This window comes from Diabrotica undecimpunctata, chromosome 9, assembly GCF_040954645.1.
Source record: "Diabrotica undecimpunctata isolate CICGRU chromosome 9, icDiaUnde3, whole genome shotgun sequence".
NCBI lineage: Eukaryota > Metazoa > Arthropoda > Insecta > Coleoptera > Chrysomelidae > Diabrotica > Diabrotica undecimpunctata.
In genome coordinates this window covers 68,279,411-68,306,664 of record NC_092811.1, presented here as the reverse complement: position 1 = coordinate 68,306,664, position 27,254 = coordinate 68,279,411, and the positions used below count along the sequence as shown (strand labels likewise).

General features: G+C 33.6%; 2 protein-coding genes and 2 long non-coding RNA genes across 4 annotated transcripts; all 4 read left to right on the top strand.

Moving 5' to 3' along the window:
• The first annotated feature begins 209 nt into the window (after window positions 1-209).
• LOC140449666 (uncharacterized) lies at window positions 210-732 on the top strand. Its single transcript, XR_011951857.1, has 3 exons — window positions 210-270; window positions 329-476; window positions 562-732. It is a non-coding gene; the product is annotated as an uncharacterized lncRNA (long non-coding RNA).
• Window positions 733-8,930: 8,198 nt separating this feature from the next.
• Window positions 8,931-9,770, top strand: LOC140451064 (uncharacterized). Its single transcript, XM_072544782.1, has one exon. The coding sequence runs from the start codon at window positions 8,931-8,933 to the stop codon at window positions 9,768-9,770; it is 840 nt and encodes a 279-aa protein (XP_072400883.1).
• A 4,734-nt stretch (window positions 9,771-14,504) lies between these two features.
• On the top strand, window positions 14,505-15,607 carry LOC140449665 (uncharacterized). The gene is made up of 3 exons (XR_011951856.1): window positions 14,505-14,801; window positions 15,192-15,300; window positions 15,353-15,607. It is a non-coding gene; the product is annotated as an uncharacterized lncRNA (long non-coding RNA).
• A 1,799-nt stretch (window positions 15,608-17,406) lies between these two features.
• On the top strand, window positions 17,407-26,620 carry LOC140451063 (uncharacterized). The gene is made up of 3 exons (XM_072544781.1): window positions 17,407-17,598; window positions 23,848-23,911; window positions 25,650-26,620. Exons 1-3 carry the CDS (start codon window positions 17,407-17,409, stop codon window positions 26,618-26,620), a joined length of 1,227 nt encoding a protein of 408 aa, XP_072400882.1.
• Window positions 26,621-27,254: the final 634 nt, after the last annotated feature.

Below are 27,254 nucleotides of genomic sequence, written 5' to 3'. Positions count from 1 at the left end.
ATTGCCACTGTTCTGACATATCAGGCTGGAAGAGTACCAAAGAAAAAACGTAAAATGTGGGCTAGACCTTGGCTTCTTCGACTAAATGAAAGCCCTTTTAACAATTTTTTATCCATAGTGGACAACGAACTTAGAGTAGAAGACCCTCTAAGTTATAAAAATTATTTAAGAATGTCTAAACAGTCCTTCCAAACATTACTAAATTATGTCCAAGAAGACATTGGCAAAAAAAAATACATCAATGCGTGAAAGCATTAATAGTGCGAACAGGTACAAACCAATGACTGAATTAAGAGTATTTATATTTAAACAATATTGTTCTTTACAGATTAATGGTTACTTTACGCTATTTAGGCACAGGGGAAACATTAAAAAGTTTAAGCTACTCCACGAGAATTGCACACAATACACTTAGTGTAATAATAAAGGAAGTAATGGCTGCAATCATAAAAAATTTAGAAAAAGAATACTTAAGGGTTTGTATTTATCTATATAAAATGCACAAGTAGATGTTTGAATTTACTTAAGTTAAAATATCAATTCAAATTGTTTTTCTTGTAGGCACCACAAACAGAACAAGAATGGCAGGAAATTAGTAATAAATTTAATAGCAAATGGCAGTTTCCACATTGTGTAGGAGCTATGGACGGAAAACATGTGAAATTTCGGCCTCTCAAAAAGGATGGAGCCTATTATAGAAATTATAAAGGAACTGACAGCATTGTACTTTTTGCTGTACTAGATGCAGATGGTCAATTTCTTATTGTAGACATAGGAAGAAATGGTCGTAATGTTTACCAGGGCGTGATAAACCAATTCCTTATGTATTTGTAGGAGATGATGCATTTCCTTTAAAAGAAAATATAATGAAACCCTATAGGTCTCATAGTTTAACAAACGAACAAAGGATTTATAACTATAGAGTCAGCCGTGCTAGAAGAACTGTAGAGAATAGTTTTGGTGTTCTTTGTAATAGATTTCGTATCTTACTAGACACAATGAATGTCAATGTCGAAAAAGTTTGTATGATTACAAAAGTATGTTGTATTTTACACAACTACCTTTTAAAAACCTCTTCAATATATACAGAGAACCAGGAGGATGAAGATTTATTAAGTAAAATGCAGGGAATTAGTAGGCAAGCTGGAAATCGTTGTACTACAAATGCCAAAGATGTCAGAATAGAATTTCAAGATTTTTTTAATAGCAATGGTGCAGTTAGCTGGCAGCAGTCAGCTGTAAACAATTTTACCACATAAATTATTTGACTTATTTTTAATGTAAGTCTTAGTTTATTCTTATTAAATAAAAACAGTTAAATCTCAGACAGGCTTTTATTTTGCACATTCAAGTATTTACACTTATTAATGATAATTAATAACACTAATTATATAAATTAGTGTTACTAATTATCAGTGATCAAAATAAATAAAAATAAAACAAGTGCTATAACAAAATAATTTCTTATTAACAATATTTTTCCCACTGCCAATGGCACAGCCCCAGGAGACTACCAACAGGTTGTAAATCAACAGATGCCAGGTTTACCCACACAAATGCAACCAATTATCCCACAATATTTATCTCAACCAAATCCTTCATCATTTCACATTCACAAAAATGAATAGAGAAGTCCTGATGAGGGAAAATGTAGAAAACGAACAAAATGGTGACTATTGGCTGCAAAAGCCACTGAACACAAACAGCTCGTTTAGCATGATCACTGAAGAGAGCAAAGAAGGAAATGATTAACAAAATAATTTAAAAAATATACCTAAGCCACCATCGACAACCATATATAATGTAGATGTAGTACAACACATTAACCATATTGTTAGATAAAACACATTCAGTAACTATTTAAACAAATCACAATATATACTGAAAACCATCAGCTATGAAACATTAAAGTCTTAAGTCTTCGTAGCACAACACTTTAAGATATTGATTAGTGAACTTGACAAAAAGAATGCAATATCAAGTTCATACCCAAAAGAGAAAAAAAACTTCGATTTATCTTAAAATGTCTGTACCATGGAACATATCTTAGTTAAACAGTACTAGTTATGATGCAACAACTGATAAAACTTGTGAATTTACAGCGGGTCAAGAAGGAAATGAAATAGCGTCTTACTTATTTACATGGCCAACTGAAGAAATTACTAATAATCAGCCTACTGATGTACTGACTATTTGGACAGATAATTGCAGTGGACAAAACAGAAATATGAATATGGTTTTTATGCATTTGTGACTCTTGAAAAAAGTTTCTACTGTAAAGACAGTCAACCACAAGTTCTTATTTGGATGGACACACCCACATGGAAGTTGATGGAAAACACAGAATAATAGAGAGAGCTAAAAAACAAATAAAAACTAACACCATATTCACTACAAATAATGATTGGGTAAACTTTATTGCTACATGCTCAAAAAAAATCCATTTGTCAGACAGATGTGCATTAAACACTTCTTTGATTTTCTCTTCTTGAGGAGCAAAGACGCCCCATTTATATCAAGAAAGAAGAACACAAACAACGAACCATTTCTAATATCCATTGCAGTGTGGTTACAGCTTCGAAAAGGGGACAGTAAGCTATACTATAAAAACAGTTTTGAGGAAGATTCATTCCTCATTCATGCCGGAGGCAAGAAGGGATTAATATGACATTGGCAATTTTACAAATACAGGCACACAAAAAGAAAATAAGCAATGAAAAGTACAACGACCTCATGAACCTGATGCAATGGATCCCTGAAGAATACAAATCTTTCTTTCAAAACCTTCCACATGGTGAACACGAAGGCAACTTCCCTGAGGATGACTCGAATGCCCTTGAATAATTTTTTTTCTACTTGACCTCTTTGACAATAATCAAAATTAATTGAAAAACATTGACTAAATGGTAGTTTTTCATCTATGTTTGTTTATAATAATTACGTGTTTTTAATAGTAGCACATGAAGTTTATTTCTAAACACCTTTTCCTAGATAAGTAAGTCCTATGTCCTACAGTAGGGTTTTGTGTGGAGCCACAATAACATAAGTCCACTTTTTACAAAATGGGATATAATTTAGTAAAAAAAATTAAACAATAAATAAAGGATACTTATTTGTTAATAATACAAACAATAGTTTGAAGGTAAATTAAAGTGACAGCTTTATAATTAAGCAATTAGGCAACTTTTTTAGTTTTTGCTCTCTCCTGAAAAGTTGGCTAAATGTGACTTACATTTGTCTGGTTCTGAAGTACAGATATATTGAGGCAGTAAACATACACAGTATAAAACATTACACATAAAAAATTCCATTACCAATGTTTTATTTGGCATCATAGTGAAGAAAAATAACATCAAAGAAGTATAAAAAATAGAAAATCTAGGAAACACTATCGTCAAATGTGAACAACCTCATACCAAAAGAATAATCCAATAATGTACAAGACTACGGACATAAAACAACTTACTGTCATAAACAATTCAAATGTGTAAAATGTGCAGGCAAACATGAATCTAAAGAATGTCCCCAAAAATCATGTGACAATAAAGTAAAATATATCAACTGCAATGGGTGACCACACAGCCAGCTATGAATGCATTAAATCTTTAATAAACTAGGAATATTTTACAATTGCACATTATATGGATGTTAACATAGTATGAATGTTAATATTAAAATATTAGAAACATTAAAAACACTACATAGAATTAATAAAAATCTAACAAAAAAGGTAATCTTAAAGTAAAAAAAAAAACTTTTTATGCAAAATCTGTGATATAAGATAAAATCATATAATTAACATGTCAATGATTTTTATATTAAAAATAAAAAGACATGATACCAAGTCAACAAGCAACTGCAGCAGAAACTATAACCTACCTTAAAGAGAGAACAGAAACATGCTACCACATACTCAAATTCATATGACAAAACATAGATAAAAACAAATAGATAAAAATTTTTTTAAAATTAACATCATTCACTGCTATCCTCACAGTTTGAAGTAAACTTCTTAAAGTTCTTAAAATAGAATTTTTACACTCCCTTTGGGTTATTTTTGGAAGACTCCTAATCTCACTTGCAACAAATTCACCAAATGTTGTCAAGGAGTCCTCACTAGAAGTTTGGCTTACTTTTAAAACAGCCTTAGAGAGTTCTCTCAGTGGATTTTCTGCTGCTTCCAGTTTTTGTCTTTTACGTGAAGACAAATAAATGTTTTCTTCAGACACTGATGAGCATTTATGATTGTGAGGTTGTCTTTGATTGTGGGGTTTGTAACTCTGCATTTTCTACGTCACTAATGAATGACTCTTCAATTTCATTTTCTTGAGTCACATTTATGTCTTCGTCATCCAACTAAAAAAGCAAAAGTAGGAAGTGATTAAGTGGTTTACCTACATCAGGTGACTATTTTTTTTTATTATTACTTATTCATATATTGTACAGATACATCTTGTACAATTTTTTTTTTATTAGCAATGATAAAATTTATTTCGTTCTTTGTGAAACCCTCTGGACTTTTCCACGTCCACTGGAAAAGTCTAGACGGTTTCACAAAGAACGAAATAGATTTTATCATTGCTAATAAAAAAGAAATTGTACAAGATGTATCTGTTTTAAACAGATTTACAATTGGAAGCGATCACAGATTGATTCGAGCAAAAATTATGTTCAATTTAAAGAATGAACGAACAAAAATGATAAAATCAGACAATCGTAAATGGACCCCGCCCGAAAATACAGACCACTTTCGTGACATCATTGACCATAACCTTCAACAAATCAACGACGAAACACAGGTCGAAGTTTGAAACGAAAGTATCGTAAAAGCCCTTAAAGAAGCGGAGAAGTTGTGCTGTCCTAAAATGAAGAAAAAACTTGAGAAAATAAGTCTCAACACTAAAAATCTGATCGAAGAAAGAAGGAGGCTAAAGGACAGGTATAACACAAACTAGGTAGAATTTAGTCAACTCAGTAAAACAATAAACAAAGAAATCCGAAAAGACATACGGCAACATAACATGAGAGAGGTGACAAGGGTGATAGAGAAAAATAGAAGTCTGAAAGTTTTAAGACACAACATGTCCACAGGAAAAAAGAATATACATAAGTTAAGAAATAAACAAGACGACATTGTGACTGATAAGGAAGAAATAGTGAAAACAGTGGAAGACTTCTACAGACAACTCTATGAAACAAGTGAATCCGATGAAAGACGCTCCTTACCAAAGATAGAGAATCAAGGCTCAGAATTAATGCCGAACATAACTGTTGACGAAATTAAAAATGCACTTCGGGTGATGAAGAACAATAAATCCCCAGGTGAAGACAGGGTAATGACCTAAAGCCTAAAACTAGGAGGAAATAAGCTCTTACTGACACTTGCTAAACTGTTCAATAAATGTCTGTGCGAAGCGATAACACCGACGCAGTGGAACAACGCGGAAATTATCTTACTTCATAAGAAGGGAGATATCAGCGACCTTAGAAACTACCGTCCCATTAGCTTGTTGTCACAAGTATATAAGCAATTTACAAGAGTTATTACCAACCGGCTAGGAAGTAAGTTGGATTTCTATCAGCCAAGAGAGCAAGCAGGTTTTAGAGCAGGATATGGCACGAATGATCATTTACAAGTAATTAAGAATTTAATAGAAAAGTGTGTTGAATATAACAAGCCATTAGTCATGATATTTGTTTACTACGAAAAAGCTTTCGACACAATAAGTAATCAAAAGATGGTAAAAGCCTTAACAGAGTGCCGTATAGATCATCGCTATATAAACATGATAAAATACATCTATCAAAATGGGACGGCAAGTGTGAAACTGGCAGATAAAAAGACCAACGTATTTAAAATAAAACGGGGAGTGCAACAGGGAGACACAATTTCGCCAAAATTGTTTACAACATTATTAGAGCATATGTTTAAGAACAGAAATCTGAGTGAAAAAGGAATTAATGTCAATGGAGAAATGCTTAGTCATTTGAGGTTTGCTGACGATATTGTCGTTTTTGCTGACAGAATCGATGATGCGATGAGAAATCTTGTGTTAAGCGAAAAAATTTCAGTAAATGGCATGCATATTGAAGAAACCACCTCATATAAATACTTATGACATGAGATACGCATAGGAAGAGATAATCAAACGTGCGAACTAAGCCGCCGCATAGGACTCACTTGTGTGGCATTCGGCAAGCTAAGCTATGTTCTTAAATCAGAACTGCCTATGTGTCTTAAAAGAAAAGTCTTTAATCAGTGCGTGTTGCCAGTACTTACATATGGTGCAGAGACATTAACACTAACCAAAAAAGTAAGAAATAAAATGTGTGTTACCCAAAGAGCCATGGAACGATCGATGTTAGGCATATCTCGTAGGGATCGGATCACGAACAAGGAAATAAGACGGAGAACAGGAGTGACAGATGCCATAGAAAGAATTATGACCCTTAAGTGGAACTGGGCGGGGCACATAGCTAGAATGTCGGATAACAGATGGACACAGCGAATAATACAGTGGAGACCGAGACAAGAAGCACATCGAAGTACAGGTCGTTCACCAACAATATGGTCTGATGACATAAAACGGATCGACAAAAATTGGATGCAAACAGCACAAAACAGAAATACATGGAAAAGACTGAGGGAGACCTATATCCAGCAGTGGATAGATCCGGGTTAAATGATGATGATGATTCATATACTGTATTTTTGACTGATTGTGATTATTTATTATACAGGTGATTATTACCTACATATTTACTTACATTTGCATTTATTAATACAGTTTCATTGCCACTTGTTTTTTCACCCATATTACAATCGCTTTCCCTAGCCGTAAATTGATCTTGAAAAAACAAAAGATCCTCAAAACACCACAATGAGATTTTTACCGAATCACAGCCTGAACCACTTGGTGTTTTGCGAAGCTTTGTTAATTCCTTGTTGAACTGGGTTCTCAAAGAATTAATTGTTTGCTTGATATCCTCAACTACAAACAAAGTTTAATCATTAAGAAGTACATTATCACTAATAAATATCAGCTTACCTGAAATATGTGGCCTTATATCATTTAATTTCAAAGCAATTTCCGCCAAGCATTGCTGACGAGCACATTTTTTATAATAGTGAGGATGTTTCACATTTAAATTGCTCCTCTCTCTCTATATAAATCTATTAAAGCCGAAACTTGCTCATGGCTCCAAGACATTTTAAACTATTTGTCTTTAAACAGCAAATAGCAAAATAGAAAAATAAATAACAACCACACACTATCAACAAAAGAAATGTACCTAAACTGTTGTGTTGATGTCGATTGTCATTTGTCGTTATAATATTTTGCGACCAATCAAAATTAAAGTTTGATCAAACTGACCTTAAAAATAGAAGATCCTCTATTTTTAGAGGATTTGATCAAACTCAGGGTGTGACGTCATATGCTGTCAAGTTTTTGGTTTGGTCAAACTAGTTTGATCAAATATTTGATTGTCTGACACGGACTTTAGTCTTAGTACCTTTCATACAGTATTAGTGTGAGTTCGTCTCAATCAACTAATCGTGTGATCCTTGTGGTTACTTAACACCTATTACCTTTTTTATTAAACATTTAATCCAGCAACTTAGAGCAACCGGTCTTAAATGGGATGATCGCCCTCCTTCGGAAATAATTCGTGTATGGGAAGAATATAAGAGCGAACTATCTCTTATTTCACAGTTCAAAATTCCTCGTTTTTTGAATATTTCCTCATGTCCCATCTTAGAGCTTCATGGATTTGCCGATGCTAATGAAAAGGGATATGCTTGTGTCGTTTATATTCGTAGTATTGATACTCGTAACCTAGTTCAAGTTAATTTACTGTGTGCCAAATCGAAAGTAGCTCATATAAAACAGATTACGATACCTCGATTAGAATGTTAGCTGCTGTTCATTTGGTAAAACGTATGTCGTTTGTGTTAGAGTCGTGGAAGCATATAATATTTCAAAATGTGTATGCTTGGTTAGATTCGCAAATCGTATTGCACTGGATTAAAGGTTCCCCCTCGAGATTCAAAACTTTCGTCGCAAATCGCATTTCGTATATCCAGTCCCATAGTCAAAATTATTCTTGGCATTATATCGAATCTCGAAATAATGCAGCCGATGCGCCTTCGCGAGGCATGGCTACCGGCCGCTTTTCTATCAAAGTTAGACTGGTTAACAGGTCCTTCGTTTTTGTATAATATTCCATTAATTTTTCCAGAGGTTCCTCCCTCATTGCAGGAAAAATCCTCTTTGGAAGAGATAAAGAAAGCTTTAGTATTTGTTTCCACTCGTGAGGAACATTTTTTGTCATGTTTGCTGAAAAATAAATCGTCTTTGCCCTCGATCCAAAGAAATTTGGCTTTTATGTTGCGATTCGCGCACAACTCTCGTTATAAAAGGTCGAAACGGTCAGGACCCTTGACTTTCGTAGAATTAGAAGACTCGTTGATTATTCTTGTCAGATTTACACAAGAAAAGTATTTTGAAGAACATCTTCAATCAAATTCTTTTCCAAAACCATGTCGTAAGTTGGGAGTATTTTTAGATGATAGTACTCAGTGTTTAAGAGTAGGTGGTCGTCTATCTCAGTCTTCGTTATCGTATGAAGCAAAACACCCGTTTTTGTTACCAAAAAAATCTCGCCTTACTACTCTTCTAGTTCGTCATTATCATGAGAAGTATTTACATGCTGGATTTAAGAGTACTCAGTTTTTGGTTAGTCAAAGGTTTTGGATAATGTCTTCTAAACAAGCCGTTAATTTGGTATTGTCCAAATGTATTAGATGTTGGAAACAATCTCCTAAAAACTTACAACCCCCTATGGGTAATTTGCCTAAATTTCGTCTCGGTGCCATTAAATCCTTTTCGATTTGTGGGTTAGATTATGGTGCACCGTGTTCGATAACCATGTCTCGTTACAGGGGAGTTAGAACTCAAAAGGCCTATTTGTGTCTATTTGTATGTTGCGCTACAAAGGCTTTACATCTTGAATTAGCTAGTGATTTGACCGCGGAAGCCTTTTTGGCCGCTTTACAACGTTTTATCGCTCGGAGAGGCAGAGTATCGCAAGTATTTTGTGATAATGGCACTAATTTTCATAGTGCTTATCGACAGCTTAGTAGCTTCATGGAGAGCGCTCTCGATAAAGAAAATATTAAGTTTTCATTTTCTCCTCCTGCTGCTCCACATTTTGGTGGTATTTATGAACGCGGAATTCGTTCTGTAAAGGAACATATTGTCCGTATAGTCGGGGCTCAAATTTTGACCTACGAAGAATTTTATACCGTTTTAACTTTAATCGAATCCGTCTTAAACTCACGCCCTCTCACCCCATTAATTAATGATGTTGAAGATCTCAATGCTTTGACCCCCGGACATTTCCTGACTCTTGAACCCTTGACCTCTTTGTCTGTGCCTGATTTTTCGGAGGTATCCTTCAATCGTTTGTCCAGATGGCAGTTGTTACAACGCATCCATAGAGATTTTTGGGCTCGATGGCGAAAGAAATATTTGCACACCTTGCAACAAAAATCCAAATGGTTAGATTCTGGCTTTGTACCTAAAATCGGTGCCTTAGTTGTTTTAAAGGAGGATAATTTGGCTCCGTGTAAATGGCCTCTCGCGCGTCTTGTTGAATTGCATGAGGGTAAAGACGGTGTAGCTCGAGTGACTACCGTGCGTACGATCACCGGAACCTTAAAACGGCCTCTTGTCCGAATCTGTCCCTTGCCGATAGATGAAAATTAGATGGTTAACATTTTTTACTAATTTTGTTTTGTTCAGCTTTTATTAATATAACCGCGACGAAACCACTATTTTAATTTTAATTTTTTTATTTTAGTTTAATTTTGAATATTTGTTTAAGATTTGTATAGGAATTGTTTGTATTAATTATCGTTTTAGTTATGGCCTTTATGGCCTTTAAAGGGGGGAGAATGTTTAAATTCAAATATGGTTGTGTGAACTAATCAAAACATTTGTCCTCCCTGTATTCCTACGATCCCTATAAGTACCGCCATCGGGCTCGTGGAATGCGTCCCTTTAGACCAGAAGAGCACCAGTCGTTGAAAAGAAAAGACGTAACCCGGCAAGTGAACCCATGCACGCATATTGAATTGGTTTTGTTCGTTGTTTCGTAATGCAAACCCTGGTAATTAGACCCAGCGGTAAGTTTTACCTAAACCTATAAATTGTTTTTTGATTGTTTATTGCAACCATTTAAATTTTAATAATTATTTGCACCTATGAGTTAAAAGTTCATTATATCTCGCCAGAGTTATCGAAGGAATAGTTCTGTTAATTTAGGTACTATTAATTCGTAATAGTACATTTGTTTGTTAATACCCCACAACCACTTTATTGGCATGTCCTTTTCCACCTGAATCGTCAAACATTCCAGAACAAACTAAAAATTTTAAAATTAGATCATTTGGTTCGGTCAACATATACAACTTTATTCCATATTTTTGCTTTTTGTTTTTTAAGTATTGTCTAAAATTAAGTCGTCCTCTGTGTAATACCATTGACTCATCTAAGCTCAAATAACGATCAGGATAATAAACTTCTTCCATTCTCTTATTAAAAAAGTTTATCATCGATCTAATTTTATATATTCTGTCTTCAGGTACTTGTTCTCCCTCTTCTGGATTTTTACTAAAATGCAAACAACGCAGTATGACCATAAATCTCTTCCGGTCCATAAAAGTGGAAAAAATTGCATTAGCAAAAAGAGTATCTTTCTTTTTCCAATAATCCTCAATCCTAGGCAATGAAATGTGACCCATATGTAAAACCAATCCTAAAAAGACTAGCAGTTCTTCGGGAGTCAAAATTTTCCAATCGAAAATTCTAGAATGTGTCGCCCCTGAATTAAACAAGAAAACGTACTCGGCATACCTGTTGGTCTCATCACATATTTGCTGCAAACATTCATCAGTAAGTAGCATTCGAAAAAAGTGAATTGGATTATTATCGGGAACTTGTATTAGTAACTCCTGGTGTTTTAAAAAAGGAAAATTTTTCATACCATCGACATTTTCTTCCCATTTATCGCTTCCATCAACTTTAACGAGCAGCTTAGTCTACAATTAAATATAGTTTTATTCAAAGATTAATATTTGCATTTCATTTTATAACATACATTATCTTCCGTATCCTCAATAAGTGCTGCAGGTAAGTTATTTTCAATTTCATCCTCAGATTCTGGTAAACACTCACTGTCTGAATCAAGAAAGTCATTAAATTCTTCATCGCTTGTTTCTAATAACCTCAACAGTTCTTCATCTGATAATTTTTTTTTTTCATATCTAACTTTCTTTTTTTATTTGAATTTGAGCCACTTGGTATAATATCGTCATTTATATTATTTTTATTCATTTTTACACTTCAATATGCACACCCTATGTCATTCAAATATAAACTAACCAAACGAGATGTAAAAGAACCCAAATCATATTTAGGGGAAACACTGAAAATATCCGGGTATTACCAAGCTTTATGATCCACCAGTCAAAAAATAGGAGAAATATTGAAATCTGGGAATTACTAATCTTTACATGGTTACTAATCCGACAAAATAATAAGCATTTGCAGAATTTTATGTACTGTTACTAATATTTACAATTATTACAAAGCCAAAAGATATAGACACCCTGTCTGGACAAAAAGTCGTTAGTCGAAGAAACAAGAACAAAGTTAGAGAATTGATCCCTAGTTACCTGCCTTTGAAATATAAAAGACCCTCTTGTAGAGCCAGTGAAATAATCCAAGATCATAATCAATAAAAGTCTGAACGCGCGAGAGCGTCGTCAGCGTATAGCTAAAGTCTTGTAGCGACGCGCCAGCGCGTTATCGGCAAGGAACGTGTTAATACATAAGAGTCCACGAACAAATTTAAAATTTCATGTTGTCAAATATTGAATTTTGTACCTCAAACTTCTAAAATTTAAGTGACAAACCGTCAACTTTTGAGATTGATTTATACTATTTGAAGTAAAGGCATGGCATCTTCTTCACTAAAAAACGCCGTACATATGCACCTTGGGGCCATATGCTAGGGTCCATAGCTTTCTCAAAATGTTGGTTATAAATACCCACTTTAAAGGATGAATACTGGTCTGGAATCTTTGACTTCGGAGGGTTACTTATAGCCTCGAAAAATGGTTCTGTATTAGTTTCAATAAATTTTCATTAAACATTGATGGGTCTAGCCTATAAACATGCAAGTCCATATATTTAGGAACCAACACCTTTAAATTGTACACCATTTATTTTTATATCTTCGTTATTTCCAATCTTGACTTTTCTTCTGGACGTTTTCCGAGAAACAGTTTGCCAATGACTTTCTTCCGACTCAGGTATTATATTTTGGTTTAAACTAATATATTTGTTACATTTTGCAGCAGTTTCAGCTTCTAAAATAGCACTGGAAGTTTGTTTTATAGCAATTTGAGATTTTTGAGAACCTTTGGCAACGCTGTTATGGTTTTCTGTATGAGTATTTAGTAATTTGTTGCTTTGGGCAAATACTTGTTTATTCTCAGGTTTTGTATCTTCGTTGATAAACATGGGATTTCCTTTTTTATTGGAATAAAAAAAGTTGATTTGGTCTGTTAATACCTTTATTTGTTGATGCCGACCATTAATAATAAGGTCTTTTTGTTTAATAATATAATTAAATATTTTTATATCTACCTTATTGTCAATCGAAACCTGCTGAATAGCATTTAGGAAATCATCGTCCAATTTAAGATTAGACCTATCCTCTAGTTCTCAGCAAACAATGTCACTTTTATTTATGAATTTCACATGATTTAAAGATTTTGCACAACCAGGACGATAAAAACTATTGCATTTTATACAAGTTAAAGCACTTACAACTTTTTTTGAATACTCTAGACACATTTTATTTAATGCAGCAGTTTCAACGTGTATGCTGTATTCCGCCATGTTGCCAAGAACCGCACACTTAGACCTGAGTAGTACTATTATTCACCTCGCAGGAAATTTATTATTTATATGGTTGTGAATAAGACCAGTGTGATGAACTGAACAGTTAAGTGGCGCCCTGTTTCTATATTATCTTATTTTTGGTAATTTTACGTCTATTTTTTTGTTTGTTTCTATATCTTTTCTAATATATATTATCCTGTGCTATCTTTACTTATTTCGTCCGTTGGACCCATTCCCGGTTCCAAAATGTAACTAAGAAATACTTACGACGGACCTGTATATACAACGTAAAAAGACTATTTATCAATTTTGCCTAAAGTAAAAAATGTGAAATCATTCTTTGTTGGTGACGAATTTATCGTTTCCGATAGAGAATGATAAATTATAATAGTCTAAAATAAATCTTTGGAAAGAGTTCTCGCTTTTAATTTAGTTTATAGTTCGGGTTTAGGGTAATTAAATTCATGTGCTTTGGCCGTTTATGTTATTGTTATTTCTTGCGGTGCAGTTTGAACGTATAATCTATGCAGATAATTTTTTGTCTGGGTGACTAATTAATAAGTTTTCCGTTTTAAAAAAATACCGGAGAGTTTACATGAATTTAAGTGATAAGAAAGTATTCTTTGTTTATTTTAAATATAAGGTTTAAACTATAATAGATATATAAGTTATTTATTTATTTGTTAATTTAAAAATAAGTTTTAAATTAACTAAATTATAGTTTAAATAAAAGGTTTAAGGCTATAATACTAGAGAGTTATACATTATACACATTGTGCTGTTTAGATACACGGCCTGGACTTCTTCAGCTGGTGCTTATTTTGGACAATCACAACGCAGTAAGTTTTTTCTAATTTAAATATGCGGTTTAAATTAATCAGTTTCTGGTTTAAATACAAGGTTCGACCTGTAAATTTGGAGATTTAAGCTCTAACTTTAGACATTAATATACGGTTTAAATAGATATTTACTTATTTGTTAATTTAAAAATAAGTTTTGAATTTTGAAACTAAGTTATAATTTAAATATAAGGTTTAAGCTCTAACTTTAGACATTATACGGTTTAAACTATAACTTATAAGTCATGAGTAGATCCAGAAATAGGTCTAAAAGATCTTATTCGTCAAACATCAAATACCAGGTGTTTCAATTGCGGTACCAGAGGACATGTTGCAGCGAAATGTTTCCGAGAAAACCTGAAATGCAAGCACTGCCATCTTCTAGGGCATGACATCTTCAATTGTTTTAAATTGAAGTCAGGTAATCCCAAGACCACTGAAAGTGAGTACAAACCATATTTATCAGTAACTAAAAATAGCATGCATTCCAATAATAATAAATCAATGTGCTTGAATGAAAACAATTCTGATAAAAGTATAATGCATGTTACTTTATTTTTTTTTTTTACTGATTTATTTAATGTCGTCCGAACCACTGAGGTTATAGACGACAACAATGAAAAATACATAGAACAAAGAAAGGTAAATATTAATTACATACTAACATGGAAGAAGATTGATATATCGACGGTGAAGGATCAATATGTCCTATCTTCCTTTTTTTCAAAATTGAGATTTTTGGCGCAAAGTTATTAAAAAGGATAATGATGTCTTACAAAGTTTATATTTTTTCGAGAAATAGGCAACATCGCATCGTACCATCTAATTTCAAGTTGTACTATCTCTAGCGTCAACAGATCTGCAAGTAAATAATCCTATCTAAGCATTTAGTGTCTTCTCTCCATAAACTAAAGTACATGCTGGTGATTTGTCGAAGTTTTCTGTAGAAAAACGTTTATTTTTACGTTTATTTTTGTTCACGATATTGGTAAGTTGTTAATAAAAATAGTATGAAGCAAATAGTATACTTGTAGTATTGATTTACCGTTAAAATTCTAAATATTAGCTATATTAAGAGATAGATTAGGTTAGGTTAGAGATATATAGGACATTTCGTTTTATCAGAAACTATTACTGCTAATAATTCACTCATAAGAACATTGCCAGATAGGACTTTATGCTTTTTGTCCATATAAAATTTAATTATGTATTGTAATCTTATAAAATAAACCTAGGTAAAATTAATCTATGACAAATCTGGCTGTATGTATATTACAGTTAAAAAATACTCTACTGTAAATTAATAAATAATTACCACTCTATTTGTTGTACAATAGTACGTAAGGGTTTTTGATTTATAATAAGTAATTATTTACAGGGTGATTACTAAAAGAATGCATCCATCAGGGAGAGGAAAAAAAATTATTGAAATGGCAAGAGAGTTACAGATAGCATCAAGCGATCAATTAGCCAAAACTGTGACTAAGGTACTAATACTCTTCAAAGCAATTCTTGATTATATCTTAATTAATTTTTTAGGCAACTGATGAAATCAACGTTACTGAAACGATCACTTTAATATCTATTTTGGGGGAATCTGTAACAAGTCGGGATGTACCTATTACAGTTGATCCGATTATAACAGGACACAATATTATCCTTCAAGACGTTACTAACAGTCCTAAAGTCGGAAAAGATTTAGATCAGTATTCAGTTATTGTAGAACCATTAACTTCAAAAACAGATTCGTCAAACAAAGCTACAGACGGTGCAGAAAATAATCCAGCTCTTGACCAACTTGATGAAACTACTTACTACTGACAATCAAAAAGCAGGTCTCGCAACTGATCAACATTTAAGTGCAGTAAAACCATCAAGTACAAATACTGATTTGTCAAATGACGTTCAAGGTCCCATAGCTGATCAGCAGTTAAGTATTGAAGGACCGTCAACTTCAAATACAAATCTAAGGGATAATCAAATATTTGTAAACAGAAGTTCATCAAATGATGGTTCAGAATATGATCCTGTTTATAATAGCCATAGCGAAGGATCTGATGAAAATTCTACAGACAGTTCTGAAGCAGAACTTGATCCCAATAATCACAATATTAATGAAGGGCGTAAAAGAAGAAATGTTGCTGATCCTAGCCAATGGAAAAGAAACAAAAATAAGGAACTCCGAATGGAAGGGAAACCTTATTTGTGATTCATGAAAGGGCAAACAGGAAAGTATGAACAGTTGAAACAAAAAGATGCTCGTCACATGCAACCCACTTGTGACAAAGAAGTGTGTAGAAAATCAAAATTTAGGTATTGTTCCGAGTTTTCAGAAGACGTTAGAAAAAGAATTTTCGAGCATTTTTGGAAAATAACTTGGGAACAAAGACATGCTTTTGTTGCAGCACATGTAAAGCATATTAATAAAATAAAAAATACTGTTCATCGAGATGACTCCAGACGTACCAAAACTTTACAGTACCATTTAAATAATGGACAAGAACAGTTACAGGTTTGCCGACAAATGTTTTTAGACACGCTTGGAATTAAGTATCGGATGGTACAATATTGGGTTAAACAAAATTCTTTTGAAATGCCTCATGCTCCAGGTGGTAAACGGTACAAAACTGATCAGAAACTACTAGACAACATAGACTTTCTAGACAATTTTTTAAATGCCCTCCCAAAAATGCCTTCACACTATGCTAGAAAAAGCTCCTCCAAATTGTATTTGGAACCTACCTTCCACACAGGATAATGGATGTCTATAAATTCTACCTTAGTTAGTGTGAACAAGAAACAGTTGGATGTGTAAGCAGGACGACCTTTAGTGCAATGATTGTCAAGAAAAATATTTCAATTTTGCCCACGAAAAAGGATCAATGTAATACGTGTGCAAGCTACAGAAGTGGAAATATTATGGAGAATATTTGGCAGGATCATATTAACAAAAAGGATACAGCTAGAGCTGCAAAAGACAAAGATAAAAACGAAGCAGCAATTGGCAGTCAAATCACCCTGGAACTCGATGTTCAGGCTGTAAAACTTGCACCATTCACCCAGGCAAATGCCTTTTATTATAAAACAAAATTGTGCTGCCATAACATCACAGTATATAACGTAGCTACAAAACACGCTACTTGTTACTGGTTTTCTGAGGACCAGAACAATCAACTGGTAGCCTCTACATTCACGTCTTGCCTAATAGACTACCTTACCAAATACTGTCTCACTGATGATAGAAAACCGATAATCATATATTCGGACGGATGTACGGCGCAAAATAGAAATTGTGTTATGTCCAACGCTTTGCTAAACTTTAGCATAATGCATAATGTACAAATTATTCAAAAGTTTTTGGAAGTTGGGCATACCCAGATGGAAGTCGATTCAGTGCATGCCTGTATTGAACGAAAATTAAAAAACCGGAAATTAAGCTTCCAAGCGATTATATTGGTATTACTAGAGAAGCCAGAAAAAACCCATCTCCGTATGAAGCAATAAACTGTAAGTTCAGTTTCTTTAAAAATTATACAAACCCTCTGAGATATTCATCGATACGACCAGGTAGAGTAGCAAAAGATCCGGTAGTTATGGATATCAGGGTTATCAATTATGATCCACAGGGCGTTATCAAGGTAAAACTGGATCATTCTAGCTCAGAATTCACTGAATTACCAATAAGGTCTAAAAAGTATCCTCCAATTGAAAATTATCCTCCGCTGTACACGCAAAGGTGTAAAATTCCTAAATCGAAATGGCAAAACCTGCAGGAATTAAAATCGGTAATTCCAGAAGATTGTCACAGTTTTTACGACAATTTGTCATATTCAGAGTAAAACTTTCGTAACAAAGATGGATTCCGTATTGGCCGTGAAGTGTCATAATACTGAAATTTACAATTCTGCCTATGTGAAATTTCTATTTTATTTTTGACTTGTACCTATTTAGTTTAAAAAATACAATGTTATGTTTTAGTTTTTCGTTATTTACTGCAAAATGTTGAGTTTTTTTAATAGGTAGATAGATTCTGTTCTTAATATAAGAACAATTAGATAGAAGAATATGCGCCAAATATCCTATGCGCCAAATAGTTTCACTCTGGAACTATTTTTTATAATATTAGATGGTACAATTATGAATTGTAATATGTCCTATGTATCACAAACTTTTATTTCAATTTATCCTATCTTTTAAAAGTATTACAAGAAATATTTTTTTAAACTGTCCTTTTTACAAAAAAACCATATTAAAAAAATAAAATTGACGTGTTTTTTTTTCGTACCTAGTCCATTAAAACTATATCTATAAAATAATTTTTTCGCTCTCCTGAAAAGTAGCGTTTTTTTAGATAGGACATATTGATCCTTCACCATCGATATGTAATTTGTGATACAGACTAGATTTTAATTTAAATATCTTTTATGCCTATAGCCGTTAAAAACTTTATAATATTGTTTTGATGATTGTTGTCTCTAAGAAGTCTCTAAGAAAATTTGACATTCGGTTAAAATATGTTTTACTGTACTGTTGGTTTGACACTTGCAGTATGAAGGATTGTCTCTTGTAATTCGGTAAAGATTTGTATGGCGGGTGTGACCAAGTCGAAGTCGAGAAAAGGTGACTTGTTTTTTTCTAGGTAACACAAAGGCTTGTTTTTGTAAAGTATTGTCTTTAATTTGCCTTAGTTTTTCGTAACACTGCGACCATTTGTTTTGCGCACAACTAACTACGTTTTTTAAGCACAATTTAATATCACTTGGCACTATTTTATTCAATTACATTTGACCATCACTTGTCGCTGCTTCGTGAGCTAGACGGTCCACAACTTCGTTACCGTGTATTCCAATATGAGATGGAACCCGGATTAATACCACGTGTTTGTTTTCCTTTGCAATATTTTGAAGTTCTTTGTAAATGTCTTTATGACAATATTATAAATGTCTTTAGGGTTGCTAGAGTATATGTTTTGGATGTCACAAAGGGCATTCATTGAGTCAGTCATGATTGTGTAATTTCTCTGGTTCGTTTTGTTAATGAATTTTAGAGCTTCAAGGATTGCGTATAGTTCTGCATTGGAGATAGTTCATTTGTTATGGAACTTAAATTTAGCATTATGAGCATTACAGAAAATGGCTGCGCCGACTCCGTCCGTTGTTTTTGATGCATCTGTGTAGATCTGTCAGTAGTCGCTAAATCTATCCATAATATCTTTGAAGTGGTTTATTAATAAGGCTGGTGGGGATTCATGTTTATTAAATTTTGATAGATCAGTGATTACTGGTGGTTTATTTACAGTCCATGGAGGCGGAGGGTTTTCGGAAGAGTGGTGTATTGTCGGGAGTATTTAGTTCGTAGAATAATTCGTTCATAGAAAGGCGGATTACATTGAGGATGAGATGAGTAGTAGTGGCTAAAACGATTGCTATAAACGTTGTGGTAGACTGGGTTATCTAGAGAGGATAGAACTTTACAAGCAAACGACAAACTTAAAAAATCTCTTCTAAATTCTCAAGGGTTTGCTCTGACTCACTGCATATACTTAGTATGGGGCTTGTTCGAAAGGCATCCACATCAACTCGCAGTCCCGTATTTTGAATTACATCTAGTTCTTTAAGAACATATTTCTTGACTGAGTTATATACCACTGAGCCGTAGTCAATTTTTGATCGAACTAAGGATGAAAAGATTCGTAGTTTAATGTGACTTTTCCAATTCAATGTTTTGTCAAATGTAAGACCGTAGAAATTTATTTCTTTTACAAAGATAAAATTCTTACCATTCAATGTTAAAATTGGATTATCCTCTTTTCGCTTTTTTAAGAAGAACAAGCATTTTGTTTTTTCGATATAGAAACTGAGTCCTGTTTTGTCAGACCATTTCTGAAGATTATTTAATGCGCTTTGTAGGATTCTTTGAGTGGATTCTAGATTTGTTCCTCTTAGTAGGAAACCAGATCGTCTGCGTATAGTCTTGCTTTTACTGGATGTTGACATTGTTCCAAGATGTCGTTAATTGCAACAAGAAATAAAGTTTAACTTAACACCCATCCTTGGGGGACTTCATTTTCCTGGATTCGAGTTGATGATAGTGTTCCATTTGCTCGTACCTTAAATGTTCTAAGTTAAAGAAAATTTTGAATAAATTTTAGGAATTTTCCATTAATACCCCAGGAATGAAGCTTCTCTATTATACCATATCTCCATGTGCAATCGTAGGCTTTTGTTATATCGCAGAAAATAGCTAGACAGTGTTGTTTGTTAATGAGTGCTTCGTGAACTTCGCATTCAAGATCAACTAGGTTATCCGTCGTTGATCTATTTTGACCAAAGCCATTTTGCTCCGGGATAAGTAATTTTTTATCTTCCAGAAACCATGTAAGACGACGGCTTATAATCTTTTCAAATAGCTTACAGGTTGACGAGGTTAGGGATATTGGTCTATAGGACTGGGGATCTGTTTTCAGTTTTGGGGTTTAGGGATAATATATGATTCTGACCAAGAGTTTGGACAGTAGTACTAAATCCACATTTGGTTCATAACATTAAGGAGGTATATTCTAGCGTTTGTGCTTAGCTTTTGAAGAAAAATTATTGGTATATCATCTGGACCCGGAGAAGAGTTTTTTATACCAAACAATGCATCGTCCATTTCTTCCAGTAAAATTAGAGAGTTCATGTAGTCTTCCGTGTTCTCTGTGATCATTATCTCCTTCTTTTCATTTCTAAATTTAAATTGAAGAAAATTTGGAGAGTAGTTATTAGTGCTGGAATTTTGTTCGTAAAGGTCTGTAAAAATTTCTGTGATTTCTTCTGTTGAGGTAATGAATTGATCATTATGTTTTAAGAAACTAATTTAGGTGTTTTGTTGTTTTCCAGATAGTTGACGAATTTTCCTCCATAATGCAGACAGGGGAGTAGAGTTGTTGATGGATGCCACGAAAGATTTCCAGTTTTGTTTTTTGGTTTGCTTAATCTGATATCGAGATTCAGCTCTTAGTCTTTTATATTCTATTTGATTTTGTGTAGTAGGACATCGTCTGAATTTGTTAAAAGCTCGCTTGTATTTTTTGACGGCTTCGTCACATTTGGTATTCCATCACGGTACTGGCGTGTGAGTTTTTCCGACTACTTTGTGGCCTGCTTCTATAGTACCTCAGAGAATTTTAGATAAATAAATATAAGGTTGAATGCTCGAATAAATGAACTTTGATTAAATAAAAGGCATATATCGAGCACAGTTTAATTTAATCTTGCCCAAGTACTTTCGATCCCTAGATCATCTTCAGGGGCATTTCGTCAATTGCGGCCTATCCGACAAGAACAAAATGTCATAAACATATAATTGTACATCACACTACTCTACAAAAGGACAAACAAACACTTTAAAATTATTGAAGAAAAGCTACATTGCGTGCAGAAGCCGGAGACAGAATGGCTCCCGATCTAACAGAAATGTTGGGGTGATATGTCATGTCAGTTTTCAAAATCAGTTTGAACAATAGAGGACTTATGGAATCTCCCTGTCTTGCCACATTGACAGCTTCAATAGGGTCGGTTAGTTCTTCTTCTACTTTTACTTTTATTGTGTTGTTTTGGTAGACATTTTAGATCGTTTTGATTATTCGTAGAAGTATATCTCTTGCAAACAGTAAGTGGATAACGATATGGTGTTTTTCTCTTATTTGTTATCTTTTTTTATTTCTTACTTTTTTTTATTATGTCATCCTTAATCAGGTTGAAAAATAGAGGACTCAGGTAATCTCCCTATTGATAGCTTCAATAGGGTCGGTTAGTTCTTCTTCTACTTTTACTTTTATTGTGTTGTTTTGGTAGATATTTTACATCGTTTTTATTATTCCAAGAAGTATATCTCTTGCATACAGTAAGTGGATAACGCCTTTTAGTTTGATCCAGCCAAATGCCTTTGTAAGTTCTACGAAACATAGATATGCCGGTTTGTTGTTTTCTGATGTTTTCTCTTGCACTTGCCTCATTATAAAAATAGCGTCGTTGCATGATCTTCTCAACCTACAACCTTTTTGTTCTTCTGCTAGTGTTATAATTTCATTCAATTTATTTGTTATCGCTTTGGTTGTTAATTTTAGTGTTGTGTTTGTCTCTCTTTTTGAAAAGAGGTATTAGGACGCTTGATCTCCATTCTTGAGGAATTCTGTTTTGTTCTATTATTTTTTGGATTAGTTTTAATAGTTGTTTGGTCAGATCTGGTCCTCCGTAGTTTAGGAGTTCGTTCGGTATTCTGTAATCTCTTGGTAATTTTCTATTTTTGTGTTTTGTTATGTTCGAATATTAGAAATTTTAAGGTGAAGTATATGGTGGTTTAACTGAAGTGGTGTTAGAACTAGTACATAACAATATTGTTGCTTGTTTTTAAACATACTTCTCTGATTTTGTATAACCTTATTTTAGGCATTTTCTTATTATTTCGTCATTAATAATATTAGTTCGTCCTTCTTCCTAGATTGAAAATCTGACCCTACAGATGCTTACAGACAGCTGCTAAATGGTATTCTAGAAAAAACCTTCAGTGATAAGCCAGTCGCCGTCGCTCGGTCCACAGCGACATTCGACGCCTAAATGTTTAAGTAGAAACCTAAGGCTGGTAAACACTGAACCTTTTTTTTTGGAATATCAGTTATCTCGGCTCTGTGTTTAGTGCCTTTTTCATTTTCTAGAAAAATAAAATCTTCTATCTCAAGATAAAGTTGAAAATAATACATGGAAATTAAAAGGTTTTGTGTTTTGTTCTTCTTCTTTTTCTTTTTATATAGACATGACGCTGTCTGTTTTTCAATGCGCCGCAGGTAAGTTGTTATTCCATTGTTTTCGCGGTCTTCTTACTGATCATCTTCCTATTGGGGAACCGTCTCTTGCCGTCTTTACTACTCTATTTGTTGTCATTCGGCATATGATCGTTTCATTCTACTCTTCTATTTCTTACCCAGTTTGTGATGTTCTCCACCTTGCATCTACGTCGTATTTCTGTGCTTCTAGCTCTGTCCCATAGTGTCTTACCATCAATTTTTCTAAGTGTTTTTATCTTTACAGTTTCTAACATCCTTTTTGTCCTGTTTGTGTGAGGTCTTGTTTCTGCCGCATATGGCATTATTGGTCTTGTAACTGTTTTGTAAATTTTCCCTTTCCTTTCTTTCCCGATATTTTTCTTTATTCATATTGTTTCATTAAGACAGCCTGCGGCTCTGTTGGCTCTATTTACTTGACTTCCACTTCGGTTTCGAGCTTTCCGTAGCTGGATAATGTGATGCCTATATATTTAAACTCCATCACCTGTTCTATTATTTGACCTCTTCGCTCCAATTTACATCTTAGTCAATTTGCTGTTGTAACCATGCATTTTATATTTTTTGGGGAAATTAACATGTTAAATTTTCTGGCGGTTATATTACATTGGAGCAGCATACGTTGTAAATCAACTTCACTTTGAGAGAGTAGTACTGCATCGTCTGCATAGCAGATTATTTTATGTTGTTTTTCTCCCATTTGTTATCCTTTTTGAGTTCTTACTGTTTTTATTAGTTCAACTATAATCAGGTTGAACAATAGAGGACTCTGGGAATCTTCCTGTCTTACCCCATTGACAGCTTCAATAGGGTCGGTTAATTCTTCTTCTACTTTTACTTTTATCGTGTTGTTTTGGTAGACATTTTAGATCGTTTTGATTATTCGTAGAAGTACAATTCGACAGATATAGCTGCAATGCTCAAGGTCACTTCATCGATAAACGGAGGAGCCGATAGTCAGTTGTATGCAATTTTTCGAAGCGTAAACATCCATATAAAACCTACGTTGCTATTTGCTACGTTGTCAGATAACCTCGTAATTCGTGAAATAGTGATTGTTGAATTTTCATAATATTCTAGTACGCAAGAGGTGAAATTTCTTATTATTTTATTTCTTATTATTAAAATGAATCACGTAAGTGCCGTAAAAAATCGGGTTCTGAGTGCACAAGCTCGTGAAATTATATACTCGGTTTTAAAATTTACGCAACAGGAAGCAGAAGGAAATGTTCTTATTGAGTTATCGAAAGTGCAAGAACGAGTAGCTGCTTTGACAGGTAAATCGATTATATAATTATATTAAAATGTATATAATATATTATAAATGTTTTGCATACTTAAATTACCATTTTTTGTTATAAATCAATTAAAAAAAGAGATGGTGTTATAGAGATATAGAAAATAATCGAATAAGAGGAAAAAGTTAATATAATACAGTAAAACCTCCCTTAACCGAAACCTTTTTAACCGAAACATCGTTTAACCGAAACGGCTGACAGTTTCAATAATTTCGTCAATAAAAAGTAAATGTTTGTCGCAAAACGTAAACAATTCCGTTAATTTCACTCACCAATTGATGTCTATGTGTTTTGGGAAATCACAAAAACCAAGAGCTCTAAAAGATATTTCCGAAAAGGCATTTTAAGGTATAGAAGCCAAAAAAGTTCATGGATGTCAACCACTTTATTTTTAGAATGGTTTGAAAATGAATTCGTCTCAAGTGTAAAATCCTTTTTAAAATCAAAAAACCTTCTCATCAAAGCATTGTTGCTTGTTGACAATGCGCCCTCACCCTAAAAATCTACAAAATGGTGACAATTGTCAGATTTTTGCCACCGAATGTCACAAGCTTAATCCAGCCGTTAGACCAGGGAGTCATAGAGACATTCAAGAGACATTATAGAGAAGCATTCTTAAGACATCTGTTATTACAGGAGACGAATTAGTCCAAAAGTGTTCCCGAAATTCTCAAATCTTTAACAATAAAACATTTTTATTGGTGAGCTGAGTCGTGGGCCAAGATCAAATCTTCAACTTTGGAAAAATACTGGAACAAACTTTTTGATAAGATTTTAATTGACGATCCTGAAGAAGAAAATGGTAAGAAAACGACAGAAGATTTTAAACCTTTCATTAAAAATTTGCCGGGACATGACGAAATTAACTAAGAAGAGATACGTGACTGGTTAGCAGCTGATGACTCAGAACGTGAATTCATCGACCAGGACATCATTGATATGGTTCTTTATCAAGACAACCTGAGCATATCAGATGACGAAGATGACGACCCAAGAGGCAACAGGCAGCACAAGACCGTCGACGAGATTTTCAATGCTTTAGAGGAAAGAATTTTATACAGTAGGCCTAATTAGTTAGGGACACGACTAGATTCTTAATTTTTGTTGTCATTACATAAAGTTTTGTCCTTTTCAGATTACTTTACGTTTCGTCGAACAATCGAATGAAGCAAACTTATGACGCTCTGCAAATTAACGATGGAGGGAGAGAGAAACATCGTTGTCAAACGAAAACGCGAAAAAAATAGCAGATTTCTTTAAAAAAGCATTTTAAACTTGTTCATTTTCCTTAATTTTATTACTTTATTTTGGATTTACTTATTAGAAAACATTACGAAATCAACTTATAGTATTTTTTAATACCAATACTTTGATCAAGAATATTATAAAAAACAATGTTATTTTTAACCGAAATTCTTGTTATCCGAAACGGCCTCCCCCCCAAATATTTCGGTTAACGGAGGTTTTACTGTATTCAATTGTTATAGGTGTCAGTTTATCTAGCGTCAGAAAAATAGCTAAAGAGGGTCATGAGGTTGAAAATGGAGAAACCCCCGGATTCTCCACACCTAATAAACGACAAAAAAAGTCCTCAAAAATACAAAGTATTAGAAAAGTATATTACGGAGACAAATATATGATTTTCATCTTCGCCATAAACAAGTTCCCACAATTAAAAAAATTCACCAAAAATTTGTAAATGAATTGAATTATGCAGGTAGTAGAGAAAGTATGAGGATGGAATTCCACAAACTTGGGTTTCGCTGGAAAAAAACAGTCGACAACAGAAAAATGTTAATAGAGAAACACGAAATTAGACATTTAAGGCTGCAATATCTGAGGAATATCAAGGAAGCAAGAAATGCAAATAAATTTATAGTGTTTACTGACGAAACTTATTTACTTACGAGCCATATTGCAAAAAACAATTGGTGTGATACCAGTAATAATGGACTTAAAAAACCAGTGTCAAAAGGGCAACGTTTAATTATTGTTGGGGCAGGAAATGAACAAGGTTTTGTTCCTGGTTCTTATGTGAGGTGGAAGTCGACGTCAAAATCTGGAGACTATCATGATGACATGAACTATGCAAATTTTAAAAAATGGTTGGAAGAAAATCTTTTGTGTAACTTGCCTCCGAATAGTGTAATAGTGTTAGATAATGCGCCATACCATAATACACAGGAAGATAAATGTCCCACATCTGCATCGAAAAAGTGTGTTATGCAGGAATGGCTTCGGGAAAGAAATATTGCATATACTGCCTCTATGTTGAAGCCTGATCTCTATAACATAATAAAATTGCATAAACCTCGTTATATAAAATATGCAATCGATAGAATTATACGAGCACAAGGACATGATGTATTTAGACTCCCACCATACCATCCAGATTTGAATCCCATTGAAATGGTTTGGGCAGCTTTGAAATCATATGTAGGAGCCAGAAATGTAGACTTTACATTTACATCAATCCAGCAGCTGTCGGACGAATTTTTTGAAACCTTTCCTGTGGAGGAGTGGAAAAAAATAACAGACAAAGTCATCGCAACTGAACGTGAATTGATGTCAAAAGAGCCACTAATTGATGTAGTCGTAGATCGTATTGTTATTAATCCAGATGAAGATTCAGATAGCGACGATTTACAATTAAACTCCGACAGCGAAAATAGCGAACTTGATATTTGAAAATAAAAACAGGTAAATTTATTTTTATAAGCTTATTTCGACAACCGTCGGAAACAATTTATTTTAACTAAATATCGCAATTCTCAGTATGAAACAAATTTAGCTTTCTAATTTAATAGATTTCCATTCATTCAGTTCATTTTAATGATTATGACTAATAACTTCAGCAAATAACATATTTTATCAATTACCTCAAACATTTTAACTTTGATATTAGGGCTCTGATAATAAAGATAATTATAAACTCATTACAGTAATTATGGAGTATTAATATTACAGTTCAATGGACAACCTCTAAAATAATATTCGATTAGGCAACACCGCATCAATCAATGTCTGGTCGAGTCAAATCGTCACCATCGCAGTTATTTCTGTTTACTTGTATATCTCTTGCAAACAGTAAAAGGATAACTATATGTTGTTTTTCTCTCATTTGTTATCCTTTCTTATTTCTTACTTTTTTTATTATTTCATCCTTAATCAGGTTGAAAAATAGAGGACTCAGGTAATCTCCCTATTGACAGCTTCAATAGGGTCGGTTAGTTCTTCCACTTTTACTTTTATTGTGCTGTTTTGGTAGATATTTTAGATCGTTTTTATTATTCCTAGAGGTATATCTCTTGCAAACAGTAAG

Excerpts from the sequence above, each read along its gene's own strand:
- LOC140451064 (XM_072544782.1), top strand. The coding sequence starts at position 8,931 with ATGTCTCGTTACAGGGGAGTTAGAACTCAAAAGGCCTATTTGTGTCTA.
- LOC140451063 (XM_072544781.1), top strand. The coding sequence starts at position 17,407 with ATGGATATCAGGGTTATCAATTATGATCCACAGGGCGTTATCAAGGTA. Across the intron at positions 17,599-23,847 it reads ACCTGCAGGAATTAAAATCG|GAAGCAGAAGGAAATGTTCT; the intron begins GTAATTCCAGAA and ends TTTACGCAACAG. Across the intron at positions 23,912-25,649 it reads ACGAGTAGCTGCTTTGACAG|GTAGTAGAGAAAGTATGAGG; the intron begins GTAAATCGATTA and ends TGAATTATGCAG.